Genomic DNA, 16,670 nt, shown 5'->3' with positions numbered 1-16,670 from the left:
TGCAGTTTTATGTCAAGAGTATTTGATTATACAACAATGATATTCTGTTTGTGTACATTTGGATATTTCTGACTCGATACACATTGAATGGTTGCACACACGCTAAGATGTCCGTTTATGAAGACGTGTGTGTGTTTTGACTTCACACCGTCTTTTAAATCCATGAAGCGCTTTAAAAAAGGGCCACTCTCATCCTTCATATTGTAAAGAAATGGCTCCCTCTAGTGGCTAAAGAGAGACATGTGACAAGAATGCTTCTTTTTATGATTGTGCAGCAGCTGTTATGCATTATTTTAAGATGTTTGAGTAAGCTTGCAGTTATCAAATTTTAGATTTTTAAATATATATTTGGGATATTTAACAGAATAGCCACAGGCTTTGTTGAAGGTATAGGTTTTTATCTTTGTGTCATTATTTTTGTTTTTGGTTTCATATCGGTGACGTATTTCTTCTTTAAGATAAAAAAACAAAAAACACTCAGTCATTGATGTGTAAATAATAGAACATTACATCATATTTTTCTCTACAGAAAATCAACATAAAGAGGCCAGCTTTAGTTATAATACACATTATGTTGTTTCTATTTTAAAAGGGTTTTCTGTTGTTTTGTTGTTTATTTTCAATGTATTAGATGATCACGAAAAGTGGCAAAGTGGTTAAATTGGATTAGCTTGGATACAAGGGTTACACACAGGTGGTTAAAGAAGATGTTTAAAATGTTAAAATAATAATAATAACCCCCCCCCCCCCCCCATGCCTGTCAACAGTGGATATTACGTCTGCTTTGTGCACAGTGTGCTCCAGTGTCATAAAATAGAAGAGATTTTTTGTACCGAAACAATATTTGGAATGTTAGGGGAATGTAAAAAAAATTACCATGATGGTGAACACAAACATTTTTGTTACATTTCAAGTACAATGACCGTATTCATATTTTAAATCAATAAACAAAGAAAAAACTTTTGGACAGAATGAACTGGGAGTTTTTTTTATGTCACAAGTCACAAGCATGAATGTTTTTTTTTTCACGTTATTTGTAAAATCATCGAAAATCAGTGTTTTTTCCACACTAAAAAGTGGTAGACATATTTAACAAGAGCTGAAACAAATTAATCGATTGCTAAATTAATCGTCCACTATTTTGATTATCGGTTTGAAGCATTTTTCATGATTGAAATTTCGGATTGTTTTAGCTTCTTAAATTTAATATTTTCTCTGTTTTTGTGCTCCACATAACAAAGAAATCATTAAAACTGAATCATTTTGGTTTGTGGACAAAACAAGACATTAGAGAAAATCGTTATTTGCAGGTTTGACAAACACTGATCAACGTCTTTTAACGTTTTCTGACATTTTATGGACCAAACGATTAATCGAGAAAATAATTAACAGATTACAGGCGCCATATTTAAGAATGTGGCCAAAAATGATTACTACACTCAAATTCAAAATACTGAGGTCTTAGGTTTCGTTTTCTCCGTCATTGTAGCACAGACGTAACTGACAACCCGTGGTTGCTCGGCAGCTGAGACTCTACTGACTGCAATGACTGGTAGACGGCGGTAGGTGGCGCCACATGCCATAACATGATTTCAATACATAAACATGATTTGCGGTCTGCAAAAGATTCTTCTTTTTTTATGCGAATATTAAGGCTGTACTGTTGTTGTTGGTGAGTTCAGTATGTTATATGAACATTATTCCTGGGTCTCATAAAATATTAGGAGGATTTTATGGCCAGTTTTTATTACGTAATGCACCTTTAATCGATTATGAAAATTGCAGCACTATATTTAATCACACTCTGTCTTCTAGTCTGTTAACAAGGCTGTGGTTTGTTATGGAATTCTTGAATTAGCCCTTCATTCATTTCAACCTAAACAGAGAAAATTGCACAATATATTAGAATTAAATTACATTTAACCTTTTAAGGTTCTATACTCAACCATTTGGTCGACCACATTTTAAGTCACTATATCTCATTGAAAAATGCATCAAGCTGAACTCAATAACACTTAATGTGACTTATTCTGAATGTTGTACTTTATGAATTATGCAAACCAGGTTTATTATGAAGAGACGTCTCAACCGTTTGGTAGAGGCCTGTATCTGTAATACAGTAGGGTCTAATTAAAATATTATTATTTAAATAATAATATTATTTTGTTATATTTTGTCATATTAATATTATTTATTATATCTACTGTGACGATCAATATTATTGATCGTCGTGGGTTAGGATTGTCCACATACCGGTCGCTGGCTTGTGGCTTCCCTATTTAACGCATCCCGGTAAATTCCACATCATTTTCGGGATTTTAACATCTTTTTTCTTTATTTTCTTTCTCCCAACTATGCTTCTTCTCCTCGTTCACTTCCTGTTTGTTTACATTCGCGAAGTTATCTACATGGCCTCCCAGAATGCAACGCGGTGCCCGAGCCCTATTGTTATTATCATAAGTTAAAAAAAATTAAAAATGCAAAGAAATAATTTTTCCTTTGCTTTTTTCTTGGTGTTTGAACACGGTGCTTTTATTTGTTTGACTAAAACCTGAAGAGACGACATTACTTTTGTCCATGTGGTGGCGCTAGCTAGCTTCAAACCCCCTCTAGCTAGGAACCAAGGTGAAAGGCATGCTGGGTAACAGTGTTTGTGGGGAGGGAGGACACAGCTGGCACACATTTGCTGATTGCGGGAGTGATGGCACTGAGGTCCACTCAAACCAAACGTAGCAAAACAAAACTGATTCTGTGAATGCTTTGGATTAAATGTGTTTTTTTCTCTCTCTCTTCATCACAATATAATGTCAGCACTGTGTGTGTGCGTGAGTTTAAGCTGAATAAAGAGTGCTGCGTCATGAGGCCCTGATGAAGTTAGTGAGAGCAGTGTCAGACTGAGCTAATGGAAGAAGAGCGGCGGCCACAGACAGAGCAGACATGTGATGAGGGAAAAAACCTGACTTCATGTGACCCATGGCTAAGGAGCGGCTCACGGACACAGACAAACGCCCATTTGTGTTGTCTTCTCCAGTCAGTGCTGAGCCACTGAGGAGAATCCACCAGGCAGGCAAGTATATTATGTCTATTTTCCTTCATTCCCTAGTGAATTGAATGTGTCAGTGACTTTGACTCAAGCTAGCAGATCGTACAAGTTGTGTTGTTAGCAAGATGAGACATGCTCTAAAGTTAGAAAAAACGGGCAAACTTGTGTTCAGACTAAGTTTTTATAGTAATTGTTCACAAAATCGACACATTTACATTGTTCAAGTTATAATTAGGTGGTCATTTTCATGGTTAGTGATGGAAAGCTTGATTTTGACTGTACCACACCCAAAAGCATCAACCAACTCTATATGTGTGTGTGTGTGTATGTATGTTTTTCTGTATTGTTGTATATAAATGTGTGTTGAATAATTGGTTAAATTGATATTTAAAAGACGAGAGATGTTGCAGAATATTTACAATTTATCTATATTATCATGCTCTGATTGAATTGATTACTGGTTTAATCTGGATTCATGAAGCATGAATACAACAAGTGTATAATTTCCCCAAGCCCAATGATATTCTGTTTACATACAGGAATAAATTAGATTTAAAAGGCTGAAAAGCACAAATGTATGATGTTTTATGCTTTTTATTCTGTAAAGGGAATAGTGAAGTAATGACTTTCTGCTAATAATTACAATCCAACTTTATTTGTAAAGCACTTTAAAACAACCACAGTGAAGAATAAATAAAAGACAGAATAAATAAAAGCCATAATAGCTCACAAGTGTTCAAAACTTCTACATTATTGTGTACATTAGAAAGACAGTTTTCCCCGCACTTCTGCTGTTGTCGCCACACATTAGGATTGGTGACTGATTGGTGGTGATTTGTGACTCAGAAAGTAAGTTAGAATTACTTAAATGAAAGAGAAATGTACATAAGTAATGGACAAATAAAAGTGTGAGGAGGAAAAAACCCTGAAGAAACAATTAACATTCACTGTACACAAAAATGTGGAATGCAGCAGAGCAGAGGACACATGACTGTTTCTGACAGCTTGCCCTTTATCTTTTATCTCGTAACCTCTGCACACAAAATGCCTTTTGTCTGCTGTTACTGTTAATCTGAAATAGCAAAACAGTCAGCGGTGAATTAACTTGTTCTTTTCTTTTCTTCACTTCTGCCCGGCACAGATCACCTCTCCTCTGGCTGAAGTCACAGTGGTCAGGATGCAAACGATCAAGACCGTCGAGACCCAGGTGCCCTTTCTGAAAGAGAGCTTCTTCACCACCACCTTTAAGGGAAGGAGGAAGAGCAGTGTGAGCAACATCCTTCGCAAACAACAACATGTTAATCAGCAGCAGCAACAACAACAACAACAGTGCATTTTAGAAGAATTTATTCCTCTCTCAGGTGTAAATAATCCAGAGCTGCACACTCCAGAGCGTCAGCGGTTCGCTCGCTCCAACAGCAGCCCGTTATGCAAGACAGCTGAGCGCGCAGCAGCAGATGGGGATAGAAAGGAGGGGCAGAAGGAGATGAAGGATCAGAGAGTGACAGAGTCTGTGCAGGGGAGGGGGGGGAAACATGCACAGAGTGGTAACAAGCCCGCGGCTGTCAGTGCCAGTCTCCTCCTCCCCTCATCATCATCAGCATCAGCAGCATCATCATCGCCAGGGGAGGCAGCATCAGCATCACAGCAGCATTCGTCTGTGGTGGGCAGACAACGACAACTGGGCAGCTTTGAGAGTACACCCATCAGAGGACCAGCGTCAGTCACCCCCCGGGAGGACACCCCGCGTCCCCAGCCTCGACCCCAGCAGTATGGCCTGTTAGCCAAAGGCGTCCGCCTGTTCAGGAACATGGGGAACCAAGAGACGAAGCAGAAGAAAGCTGCAGGAGTTGGGGATGTCTCCTGTGAAGGTGATGTGGATGAGAAGGAAGTGGACAAGAAATCGAAAAAGTCTCACAGCAAGTTAAATAAAGGAGGAGGAGAGCACAGCAGTAAGAAGAAATCAAAGACCGAGTTGAAAGTTTCGGTTTTTTCTGGCATCAGGAAGAGTTTTTCCAAGGCATTGGCTAAGGAGGAGATTTTGGAAGATGGAAGAGCGGAGCACGCTGCCAAAGAAGAGCTCAGACCCGGCGCCGGGGTGAGTCTGTCAGTGGACGAGACGGGTATGATGTCAGATGTTGAAGACGTGAGCTGTCAAACTGCAGAGAGTCACCAATCTATGACAGATGATTTTGGCCGGAAGACGAGCTCCGGGTCGGATGCTGACCTGTACAGTTTTCACTCTGCAGCGGCTGACACTGACGACCTGTTGTCTGACATCCAGCAGGCCATACGAGACCAGTGTGTGCCTGATGGTGGTGTGCAGTCAACTGGACGTTTACCAGAGCGCTCAGTCATGAAGGAGCAAAAGGTCCCTGAGAAGGTAACATTTCTACAGCTGTTTAATATGGATAATGAAGTTGGTAGTGGAAGTGCAGGCCTGGGATTAAGTACTATGGATGATAAATTGTATGATTTACCTTCAACAAGAAACTCCTCTGGTCCAGGGTCTCCGAGTGAGAGCGGCCCAGCATCTTCAGGCCCAGACACAGAGAGAAGCAGTGGCAGCCTTTTCCCAAAGACTAACAGCACATACAGCTTCCCTGATACAACAACCACAACCGCCACCTCGTACGAGAGCGCTGAGGAGCCTCAGGAAGACTTGGAGAGTCTGGTGTTTTACCCCCAACAGTGTCCCCAAGACAACTCAAACATGACTCACTTGGATCCTGAGATGGCACCAACTGGAGCTCACAAAAGTGCAAGCAGCCTGGACTTATCAATGGAAAAGAGGGAGGAAGACGAACCTGGGAGACGGGACTTCCTGTCCCTGCAAAGGAGGAAGAACAGTCTGTCTTTCAACCTCCTTATAACAGACACCCCTCCTGGTCCTCAACCCAGAGGAGCATCCACCAGCTCCCCGTCCACCGTCAAACTCTACCCTCCAGTTCACCCATCCTATGTCAAGACCACCACCAGGCAGCTCACCTCCCCCATTGGATCCCCTCTGACCAGCCCTCACGTGCCCAGGAAAACAGATGCCACTGACATTTCAGTGGAATCCAACCGTTCTCAGGGATTAAGGCGACGCAAGCAGAGGTCGAGCTCCATCGCTGGGCCGTACACAAGTTCTGCAGAATCGTCCACAGAGTTGGACGAGACGAGAGGAAGGCAAGGTGGTGGTGGTGGTGGTGCCGCCGCCTTCTCAGAGCAGACGCCAGAGAAGAGTGGGACTTACTGGACACTGGGCTCCAGGAGGACGCATTATGGCCGACAGAACTCTACGACGTCAGTACCTTATCTGGATGTCTTCTCAGGTGAGTCCTCCATGAAATAGTGCCTGAGTATGTAGAATAAGAACCCTGTGGAAGTCACTGTGTTCTTAGTGGTCATCAGAGAGAGAGATATTTTCTTTTAAATATAAAGTACATTCAAATAAAATGTATTATTATTATCATTGGTTTATCTTTTAGTTCATAATCTTAGCACACATTATATGCCTTTTATCTGAAACAACATAAACAAATAGAAAAACATATTTTTTCTTAGTTCAGATTCATTTGCTGCACATGGAGCAAAAATTATGAAAATATAGAAACAAAGGTATACAAATAAAGAATAAAATCATTAAAAAAACGAATGAAATTCAAATGAATAAATGAAGGACATGTATTTTACTTCACAGTTCTTGACAGAGCCAATGTCTACGGTGATTATTTTCTGCGTCTTCATCTGTATTCCAGCTGTAATCACGTCCATAATGAACTCTTCATTCACCGTCTGTCGCAGTTGATTTATGTATGGGTGAATATTTCAATAATAAGGCCACAGTGAGTGAGTAACAGCCCCACGTTTATCAATAGGTTTGAGGTTATTCGCTGGTGTCAAACACTCATGAGGCGCCCCCTTGAAGTCTTTTGTGTGAAAATGTGATTTACTTTGTACCTGTGATCTCAGAGAGCTGTGAATGAGGTGGGAGAGAAGGAAAAGTGTGATTTAACATTTCACACCAAAGCCCCTTTGACAGGTTTACATCTCAGTAATATGAAATAAAACCTTCGTGGTTAAAACTGAAGCCCATAATATACTTTTATACATATAAATTAGACTTAAAGTAATACATCATTTACACAGCTGTTCCCTATTGTCCCATTAAGATGAAATATCATGATTTATTACTTATTTTTAAAGCAGGGGACAAACAATAGCCCTCTGCAAATGTGACTGAAAAAACAGCACATAGTTAACAATCTGCTAGGGATTATTTGAAACACATTTTTACAACAATGTGTACAACAAGTGGACATTTCACCTTTTAGTTTCAAGCGAAGGTGCCACTTGAATGGAAAAAAAAACATCTACAGCACAGTGGCATTTAGAGAACTATGACCCCGGACGAATGAGAATCCTTGGTCTTTTCATGGCATCTGTTGACAGTGAGAGAAACACAGAGCACCAGCACCAGACTTACCCTTTAAAGTCCAAGTAGATTACTTTCAAATTTGAAACTAGATATTTCATCATTTACATGATTTATTTGTGCTGGGAATCTACGGCTGCCTGAAGGTCACACTGCGTCTGCCTCAAACTCTACATCCTTGTTTTGATTATGCAACTGGTGTTGTGAAATGATGATGATGATGATGATGGTTTAAATCCTGACGTTAAGTGATTGATTTGAAAGTACAATAGCTCATGATGAAAAACAGGACTCCGCGGGAGGTTCCTGTCTTCATTGTGTCAAGTGTTTACAGAACAAAAATAATGTGTGTCCTTGTGATAAAAACAATGCCACTCTGTCCTCGTCTGCGTTTGTGGTGCCTTTCAAGAGCTCGGCTGCTCTCGTCCGTCTGCGCCTGAGCTCATAAATCAGAGGACCACAGCGATGCCATCCTCCAATTCCTCTGCCTCACACACACAGAGAGACTTGTGAGGACACATTATTGACCTTCACCTCCCCGGAGTTTTTGTTTTGTCTGTCTGTTGTTAGCAACATAACTCGAAAAGTCACGAATGAATTTGGATGAAAATTTCAGAAAATGGGAACGCAATGGGACCAGGAACAAGTGATTACATTTTGGGCGTGATCCGTAGAGGGGTCGTGTGGGGCTGAGCTGCCTTGGCAGAGGTCTGCGCTCTCTGAGTGCTTTTCTAGTTGACATTATGCATTCCCTAACCTCTTAACATAACCTTCACAACTTTATGTCTTTCTTTAAAACTAACCTCAAAAGCAGGTCTGAAAAAGCCACTAAAAAGCACCACAAAGATAGGTTTTTTGAGGGGAAATCACAAAGACAAACACACTGACAGTTTATGTGCATGACAAAAAACAAGATTCAGAACACTGATTCTTGTTTCATCAGGTATATTTCTGTAGAAAAACAACAACAACAAAAACAGTTATGCGTGTGATAAAACATCATTTAATTAAATTATCCATGCAGGTCACATTAGGTCTGAAGGGTTGGCACGTGATGACCCGATTCCCCGACAGAGGGAACACAGATTCTGGATTTAAACCCATTATTTTTGAATTCTAGATTTATGTAATTATCATATGCAGATTACATTTCACAAATTTAATACATTGTCAGAATCAATCGCATGACAGTACAGTAACGGATCATCAAACTTCAAAAGTCCTCTTGTCTCCAGAGAATCATGAGTCACGGAACACAGGTGATGCATTAGTGTAAAAAGAACACATCTTCAGCTCGTCTAAGAACATTACTAACAAGAGTGTCTCTCTGATGTGATAGAGCTGTGTTTTCTTTGTGTCAGAATCCTTTTCAGCCTCTAACAATCATCAAGAAAATAGATTTCCTCCTTATCTGGTGTTCAGACCTGTTGAGAAACTCACTTTTCTTTCTTAGTCTTGGTCTATGACAAAGTCTTTACTAAAGAGGGAGAGTTCTTTTCTAGCATTATGATATTCACGTGCAGAATAAACAAACTGCAAGGTTAAACTGTTTGTTTTCATCCGTTACTGTTTGAAAAACCAGAATAGCATTTTATTTGGGTTAGACTGTGTGGAAAGCGGTCATGAAAAATTCATTTAAGCTTTGATAATTCTTTTGTGCTGCACAATTAACACCTTACTTCCTGTCACCCACACTTAAAATGGTGTGAAGAGAGTTTGCAAATGTAGGTGTTTAATTACCACATCTGAAACTTGAGACGTATATATTCACCTCGTTGTTATGCTGCCCTCTAAAAATAACACACACACACGGTTAATAATTAGATTCCATAATAGTCAGTAATAGAAATAATGTGCTTTTTTTTCCTCTCATCCGTCCTCAGGTCGCTCTTTGCTGGATAGACTGTGTCTGCATCACGGAGACCAGTCCACAGACGACGAAGCGAAGGGGTTGTGTCAGCGAATGTTGCTCCAGGGATTGTTGCAGCCTTTCAGCAACGGCTCCCCAGAGCTTCATGGTGGCATCACTTCCTCAGCAGAGTTTCATGTAAGAACAGTATATGACATCGTCTTCTTTCATTCAGCTGAAGATGAACACTGAGGTTCAGGTGAAACACAAAAAACAATTCAGTTATGCTACATGAGGCCTTGGTTCTCAAACTGTGCTAACAGTATCTGTCATAAGTGAGGAAGAGGAGGAAATTTAAGGTGCATTATGTAATAAATCTAAAGCAACTGGCCATTAAATCCTCCTATTATGTCACAGAGACTCACCAACAACAGCAGTACAGCCAAAATATTTGCATTAAAAAAAATCTTTTGCGAACCACAAATCATGTTTATGTTTTAAAATCATGTTTTGTCATGTGGCGCCACCTACCGCCGTCTACCAGTCATTGCAGTCAGTAGAGTCTCGGCTACCGAGCAACCACGGGTTGCCAGTTACGTCTGAGCTCCAATGGCGGAGAAAACGAAACCTAAAAGACCTCGGTATTTTTAATTTGAGTGGAGTAACCGTTTTGGACCACATTCTTACATATGGCGCCTTTTAATATCTAGCTACTTCAAGAGCTCAAGATTTTCTCAGGTGGTACTTGGTATATTAAAAAAAAGTTTTTCTACTGTCATCCATTCAGGCATTTAATTATTTAAACAGCATTAATGCATGCAGTCAGGTATGACCTTGTCAAAATAGGATTTCATGAATATTAAATTCTCATCTGCTCGCACCAGTTCACCACAGCTGGATCTCCATCTTAATGAATGTCGTAAAAAGTGTTAAATTTAGCATTTAACAGAAGTTGAAGAAGTTGCATGATGTCACAGCTGAATATCCACGACTTAAGAACCTATGTAGCTTTCAGTTAGCACCAAAACTCGACAGGTGTGTAGTTTATACCGTGGAGTTGGACAAAAATGGCGGTCGTCATCATCAACATTGGAGACGCACGCTGGCGGTAATGAAAAACAAGAGTTCGTACACTTATAGAGAATGAAGTATAAATATTTAATTTTCAATTTGTTGCCCTGAAGTGATTAGAGCTACATGACAGTCTGTGTGTATTTGTGTGTTCTAACTCGGGCTTTAGATCTCATTTTCTTCATTTGAAGAATGTCATCACATTATAGTGCACCACCCCACACACACACACATAAATACACAGACATACATGGACGTATACATGCTGTTAATCATGCTCACACACACACATAAACACACAGACAATCCAAAAATACACACACACACACACACACATGCCCCTAAAGCTGATTTTTCCACACAAATACAAACCTCTCACATCTTTTTCTGCTTGTGTCGTTGGCTACGAACGCAAAGCACTTCTATTCAGTGCAACTGTAGCTACAGATGCATGAATGTATGTGCATTCATACACAACACAGAGAACCTGAGACACTTGTACATGCATGGCTGCATTAATAGCGGACACACACACACACACACACAGACACATACACATACACACACACACACAGACACACACACATCAGTGGTTGCGTAGACCATCTGCTGACCATGTTATGTAACAGCTCCACATGCTCTCAGCTCAGGCTTGCTCTTCCCTAAGCTCCTCCCCCTCTCTCACACAGCTTGGCCTGGAGGTCATGCATTACTCAGCCTGACCAAGAACAACGTTTGCCACTGAAAATTACACACATCACATTGTTGTTGTTGTTGTTGCTCTGTCACACAGCTAATTTCCTTTTTAAGACAAGGTTTTCTTTGTTTGTCTCCAAACCTTTTTTTTCTGTGACTCCCTTTTTTTTTTAAATTCTACAAGGAAATAATTCACTCGCTGCGTCACCATCTGTCTTCCCGTTCTCTCTTGCTTTCCTTTTATTTCCATCTGTGTTGCTCATCTTCCGTTTGTCTTTTCCCTTTCGCTACCTAAATATGACATTGTTTCCAGGCTCATCACTGTGTTTTTATGGAGTGAACTGACATATGGGTGTTTTTCCTTTTTTTCCAGCTTCACTTATTCTGGGGTTTTGAGGATGATAAATATCTAAGAAATCTTTTTACACTTGGCCAAACATCGTTGAGCCGATGAGGGTCAACGGTCTTTGTTTCAGTAATAAAAGGTGCAGCTAAAAAAAGAATAATGCGCCCAGGGGCAAAAAAAAACAGCATGCGGTATGAAGAGGGTTCCATGTTTATGATTTACATACATTACTGATCTACTCATATAAAACAGATTTGTTATCTTAACTGATTGGTTTGCATTTCACTCTCATATTGGCATGTCGTTTTTTTCACCGCGTGGCTTTAGGCTACACACGACTTTACATTTGAAGCTGATTTGATTTAGGAAAATGGAAACCACCTTATTTATAAAAAAAAAACAAGGAAAATGCAAAACAGTCTTCACTACTACACATATATATATATATATATACACTACCGTTCAAACGTTTTTTTTGTGTGTTTTCCACACAGTTGCAAAATGAATAGAAAATATAGTCAAGACATTGAGAAGATTAGAAATACTGATTTTTATTCAAAATATTAATTTTGCCTTTTTGTCAAAGAACCAGCAAAACTATATTCAGCTGTGCTATTATCATTACACAAGGGTTTTCTAGGGTTTTCTAATCATCCAATAGTCTTCTAACGCGATTAGCAAACACAACGTACCATTAGAACACTGGAAATGGGCCTCTATACACCTATGTACATATGCCATTAAAAACCAGACGTTTGCAGCTAGAATAGTCGTTTACCACATTAACAATGTATACAGTGTATTTCTGACTCATTTAATGTTATATTCATTGAAAAAAAATTTTTTCCTGAAAAGGAAGTTGTTACTTTGAGCTGCAGTTGCTTCAATTAACCGATTTCTTTTTCTGAAATATTTGATTTTGACCAAGTCTAACTTGTAAAAGAGATTTTAGTCATCTGTGTATAAATACAGTTGAAATATAAAGGGGCACAGAGTAGTGTTTTAGATTCAAAACTCTTAAATGAATGAGCTTCACTGTCCTCCGGGCGTCTGTGGACAAATGGACTGATTCACTGATTTTAATTGGCTACGTGTTTTGAAGAGATTAAGGAAACATTAAAGGATTAAGCAGTTTTTCACCGAGGAATATTTGTTTTCAACAAGAAGCAGCTTTAGCTTAGTGTTCTGTTGACTCTTAATGGAAACATAAGAGCGTCAAAGGCATCTTGAATGCAACATTGCGCACAAATGTACACGTGGTTATGAAGTGAAAGAAAAGAAAGGTAGAGATAATGCAGAATTCATTCTTCCGCTGAGTTTCTAGGTTGTTATTTCTCACCGCAAATGCGAGACAAAGCCACACACGGGACAGTTAACACCAAATTTACTGCTTATTATCCTCCAAGTGTTTCCACATTCAAGCAGCTACTTACCTCATATATCCACCAGGTGGATGTTGTTTACCTTCAATTATGGCTGGTGCATGACACCATATGTTCCCATTGTGTTGCCGTATACAACATAAGTGCTATTCCTTAAAAGGAGCAAAAGTGCTTCTAAGCACAAACATCTGATCGTGGATCTCATTTCAATTACAGTAAATGCACGCACTTGTTTGTTGTTTACTGTGTGCAGGAGGAACAGCTGTACACCTGGGCATCTGTGGGCCTGCCGGTGTCCGCCTACCTGTGGGAACTCTACGGAGGCCGAGGCCCAAACAGAGTGCAGAACCTCAGGTCCTCTTTGTGTCAATCATCAGCCAAGTCACCAGGAGCTCTACACTCTCCGGTTGGTCAAACCCCTCCATTATCATTATGATTTTTTTAGATCTCTGCACTTGATCTTTACACTTTTCAGTTACACTGAAACCACTCTCCCTCTGTTTGCGCTGTGTTTTGTTTTTCCACGTCTGTGGTGATGTGTTTTACGACTGTCAAACTTTAGGTTGAGGAAGTATTGTCCCCAATTCTCTTCTGAAACCCAAGAGAGGTGAAACTAATCTTTGAAAGAGAACTTTAAGTTGAGGAGTTAACCCCAGTTCTCTGAAAGGAGATTAATATAGTGACGTAGAGAAGCAGATGTTGAAAGAAAACAGTTGGAATAGATGTAGTCCTTGATCTCAGAAAGCTCCAAGTCTGGGGTTTTAAAAGCTTTAAAGCAATTTTGTATAGTGCAAACATCATTATTATTATTAGTAGTAGTAGTAGTAGTAGTAAAATGATCATTACATGTTTTAGTAAAGTCGAAACAGTAAATAAAACAAGTCAAAAGTGACAAGTGGTCAGAATTCATTGCGGCACCAATAATCTTACGTAACAATAGTTTTTCTTTCAGTTTTTTATTGTGTTCTTTCATTCATGACCATAATGATGTTACAGCAAAAATGCATTTGATAAAAGAAATCATCAGCAAAAATAAATATAACTGCAATGTACTCCTTGTCCACCAGAGGTCAGACTTGTCTTGAAAGACTTGTAAGGTTTTTTTTTTCCTCCTCCTCTGAGAAGAGTTAATAAATTAGAAGAGCCATGGACTGAACGTTCAGTGATGTGACCACAACTGGGGAATGTGTTCTAGCAGACACAGATTCTCCCCATGTGAGGCCCAATGAGACTCGCTGTCTCTTGGGTCAAATCTCTCCGTATCCCCTCATCCCTGCTCTAACCAGCCTGGAGCCAGAGGTCTGATGGAGTCTAGACATAATGGACTTCCTTGACTCTTTTAGGCCATAGCTCTGTCACTAAGCTCCTTTAGTTGTGGGTGTTTCCTTGCTTTTTCAAACCATAATTTATTGAACGATAATGTGTTCAAGACTTAGCAGCAAATTTTCAGTCTGATTGTCAATATTTCAGAGCGCGCACATTTGCTTTTAATGAAAGTTGCATGCAGGCAAAACATGCTTGTGTGGTTAAATGTTGGGTGAAACTAATTGTTTTTGTTCACTGATAGACAGAATCCAGCAGGTTGAAATCAGGTCAGTCGTCCTCGGAGGATGAAAGCGGCATCATCCCTCAGCTGGAGCGCACAATCGGTGACCTGCGGATTAAGATTGCTGCGTTGCAGGGCCAACAGGCCTCTGTGGCAGCAAGCAACAGGGAGAATGTGGACTCTGTCAATCACAACACTTCACACTCGAGAGGAGGAAGAGTGGGAGAGAGGAGCCAGGAGGTGTCTGTCCAGACTTCACCTGTGCAGGAGGGATTCAAATTTGATGTGCCTTTGTCCCCCGTTTCTTCCTCCATCCCAAAATCTACACAAAGCTTTGTTTGCACGTGCCAAAAGAGCAGCGCCCGTCCGCCACCTCCTCCTCCACCTCCACCTCCACCTCCACCACCACCATTACCAATGGGTATTGTGCCACCTCCACCTCCACCTCCTTTACCTGGTTTTGGATCTTATCCACCACCTCCCCCTCCTCCTCCTCCTCCTCCACTGCCAGGTTTTGGACCACCACCACCTCCTCCCTTGCCTGGTGTTGGACTACCACCTCCACCTCCCCCTCTGCCTGGTATGGGCCCTCCTCCCCCTCCCCCTCTGCCTGGTATGGGCCCTCCTCCACCTCCCCCTCTGCCCGGTATGGGCCCTCCTCCACCTCCCCCTCTGCCTGGAATGGGCCCCCCACCTCCACCGCCGCCGCCTCCAGGCTTTGGGCCTCCACCTCCACCGGGTCCCATGCCCTCCATGTTGGTCCAGGAAGCTGCCGCTGCCAAGGCTGTGATCGAGCCCCCCAAGCCAATGAAGCCACTCTACTGGACACGCATACAGCTGCATGCTAAGAAGTAAGGACACGCTGTGTGAAGTCGAGATAGCCATGGGTCATTTGCACTAAGGTACACGCTGAACAGTAGAGAATTGAGAGGAAGCTTGTCCACTTAAGATTAAAATCAGCCACATGCTGCGATGGCAATAGAGATGCTAACCTTGTGGAAAATGATAGTGATGCAGTCCAGGCATTGTGGTCAGCACTGAATCGACTTGTACCAGTTTTCCTTAATAAGGCTTGGAAAGTTGTAGTCGCATAAGCGTCTGGAAATAGACCGCTTGATTTACTGACGAGTGCAGAACTCGATACTGAATTATAAGCGTAATTTGTCGTCTGACAGATTTGACAATGACGTAACTTATGAATTGGAAAGTGCTCAAAAGATGACAAACGAGTGCTCGTAAAAAAACAGCAGAGGATTCAGATCTATAAATGTCAAACATGACTGTTGTGGTGCAATAACAACATGACTTATGGTAGAAATGTGAATTTTGTTATACTTTTTTTTTTTCATACAACGCATGTCAGATTAAAGCTCGTCTATTTGCACTGTAAATATTTCCTCTTTCCTGCTGTTTTTAGACAAGCTGGCTTGCTGGTGTGGGAGAAAATCGAGGAGCCGACTGTGAACTTTGAAGAGTTTGTGGAACTGTTCTCTAAAAGTGCTGTCAAGGAGAAAAAGAAGCCAATTTCTGACACAATCAGCAAATCCAAGGCTAAGCAGGTACAACGTGTTAAACATATCACTGTGCTGTTTTGCCTGTGTGTGTGTGTGTTTTGGGAAGGTTTCACCAAAGATGACACGAGTCAGGACTTTCTCTTCTCACTCTCACTCCTCTGATCTGATGTCCTGTTCCTTTGCGTTTTTTTCTTCTCCTCTCTGTCGGTCCCTGAGTTGCTCTGAGTGACAGGAGGAACTTCTACAGCCAGACAGTTATTATGTGGTGCGAGCTCTGGCTCCCACCCGACTCCCCCGTGACCATCCAGTGGCACCGAGCCAATGTCTCGCGTGCGGTGAGGAAACCTCACGATGGTGATGACTGTTGAGAGAGTGGGGGGAGAAAGGGAAAAAAAAAAGTGGGGGGGGAGGCGGGAGAGGCCAGGGAGCTGTATTTCGTGATGTTGGTCCTCCCATTGTGCTTTCTGTATAGCTTAGTTTAACAGTCAGACTGTTTCCCTTCCCAATGCCCTTTATGACAAACAATATCTGCAGTTTAAAGCTGATCTAGTTCAACATTGTTCTCTTAAAATCACCGTCTAAATCATAAATGTTTCACGATGGGGAGATGGTTTCACTGCTCTGAATGAGAGCAACACAGGATCCATAGCTCAGTGGCTGCCTTACCAGCCTTCTGACACCGGAATTGTGTTTAAATTCTGCCTATTTCCTGCCCTGGAAATGTATTAATTATGATCAGTTGTTCACACTTTTCGTCCAAGAACAGCCACACGTATAAGCGTCTTCTATGTTTTTAATGAGCA

At 41.0% G+C, this 16,670-nt stretch overlaps 1 protein-coding gene across 1 annotated transcript in view; it reads left to right on the top strand.

Moving 5' to 3' along the window:
- Positions 1-4,220: 4,220 nt before the first annotated feature.
- LOC310934247 (uncharacterized protein) overlaps positions 4,221-16,670 on the top strand; it is a gene marked incomplete at both ends in the record, with an annotated part of 38,019 nt that continues 25,569 nt past the window's right edge. Inside the window, 5 exons of the mRNA XM_083897940.1 lie at positions 4,221-6,360; positions 9,347-9,510; positions 13,061-13,213; positions 14,375-15,204; positions 15,771-15,912. Of these exons, the coding sequence (XP_083754066.1) occupies positions 4,221-6,360; positions 9,347-9,510; positions 13,061-13,213; positions 14,375-15,204; positions 15,771-15,912 (3,429 nt within the window). The remainder of the gene's footprint in view (positions 6,361-9,346; positions 9,511-13,060; positions 13,214-14,374; positions 15,205-15,770; positions 15,913-16,670) is intronic.

Source organism: Microchirus variegatus (assembly GCF_963457635.1).
Source record: "Microchirus variegatus genome assembly, chromosome: 11".
Taxonomy (NCBI): Eukaryota; Metazoa; Chordata; class Actinopteri; order Pleuronectiformes; family Soleidae; genus Microchirus; species Microchirus variegatus.
This window is presented reverse-complemented; position numbering and strand designations above follow the sequence as displayed.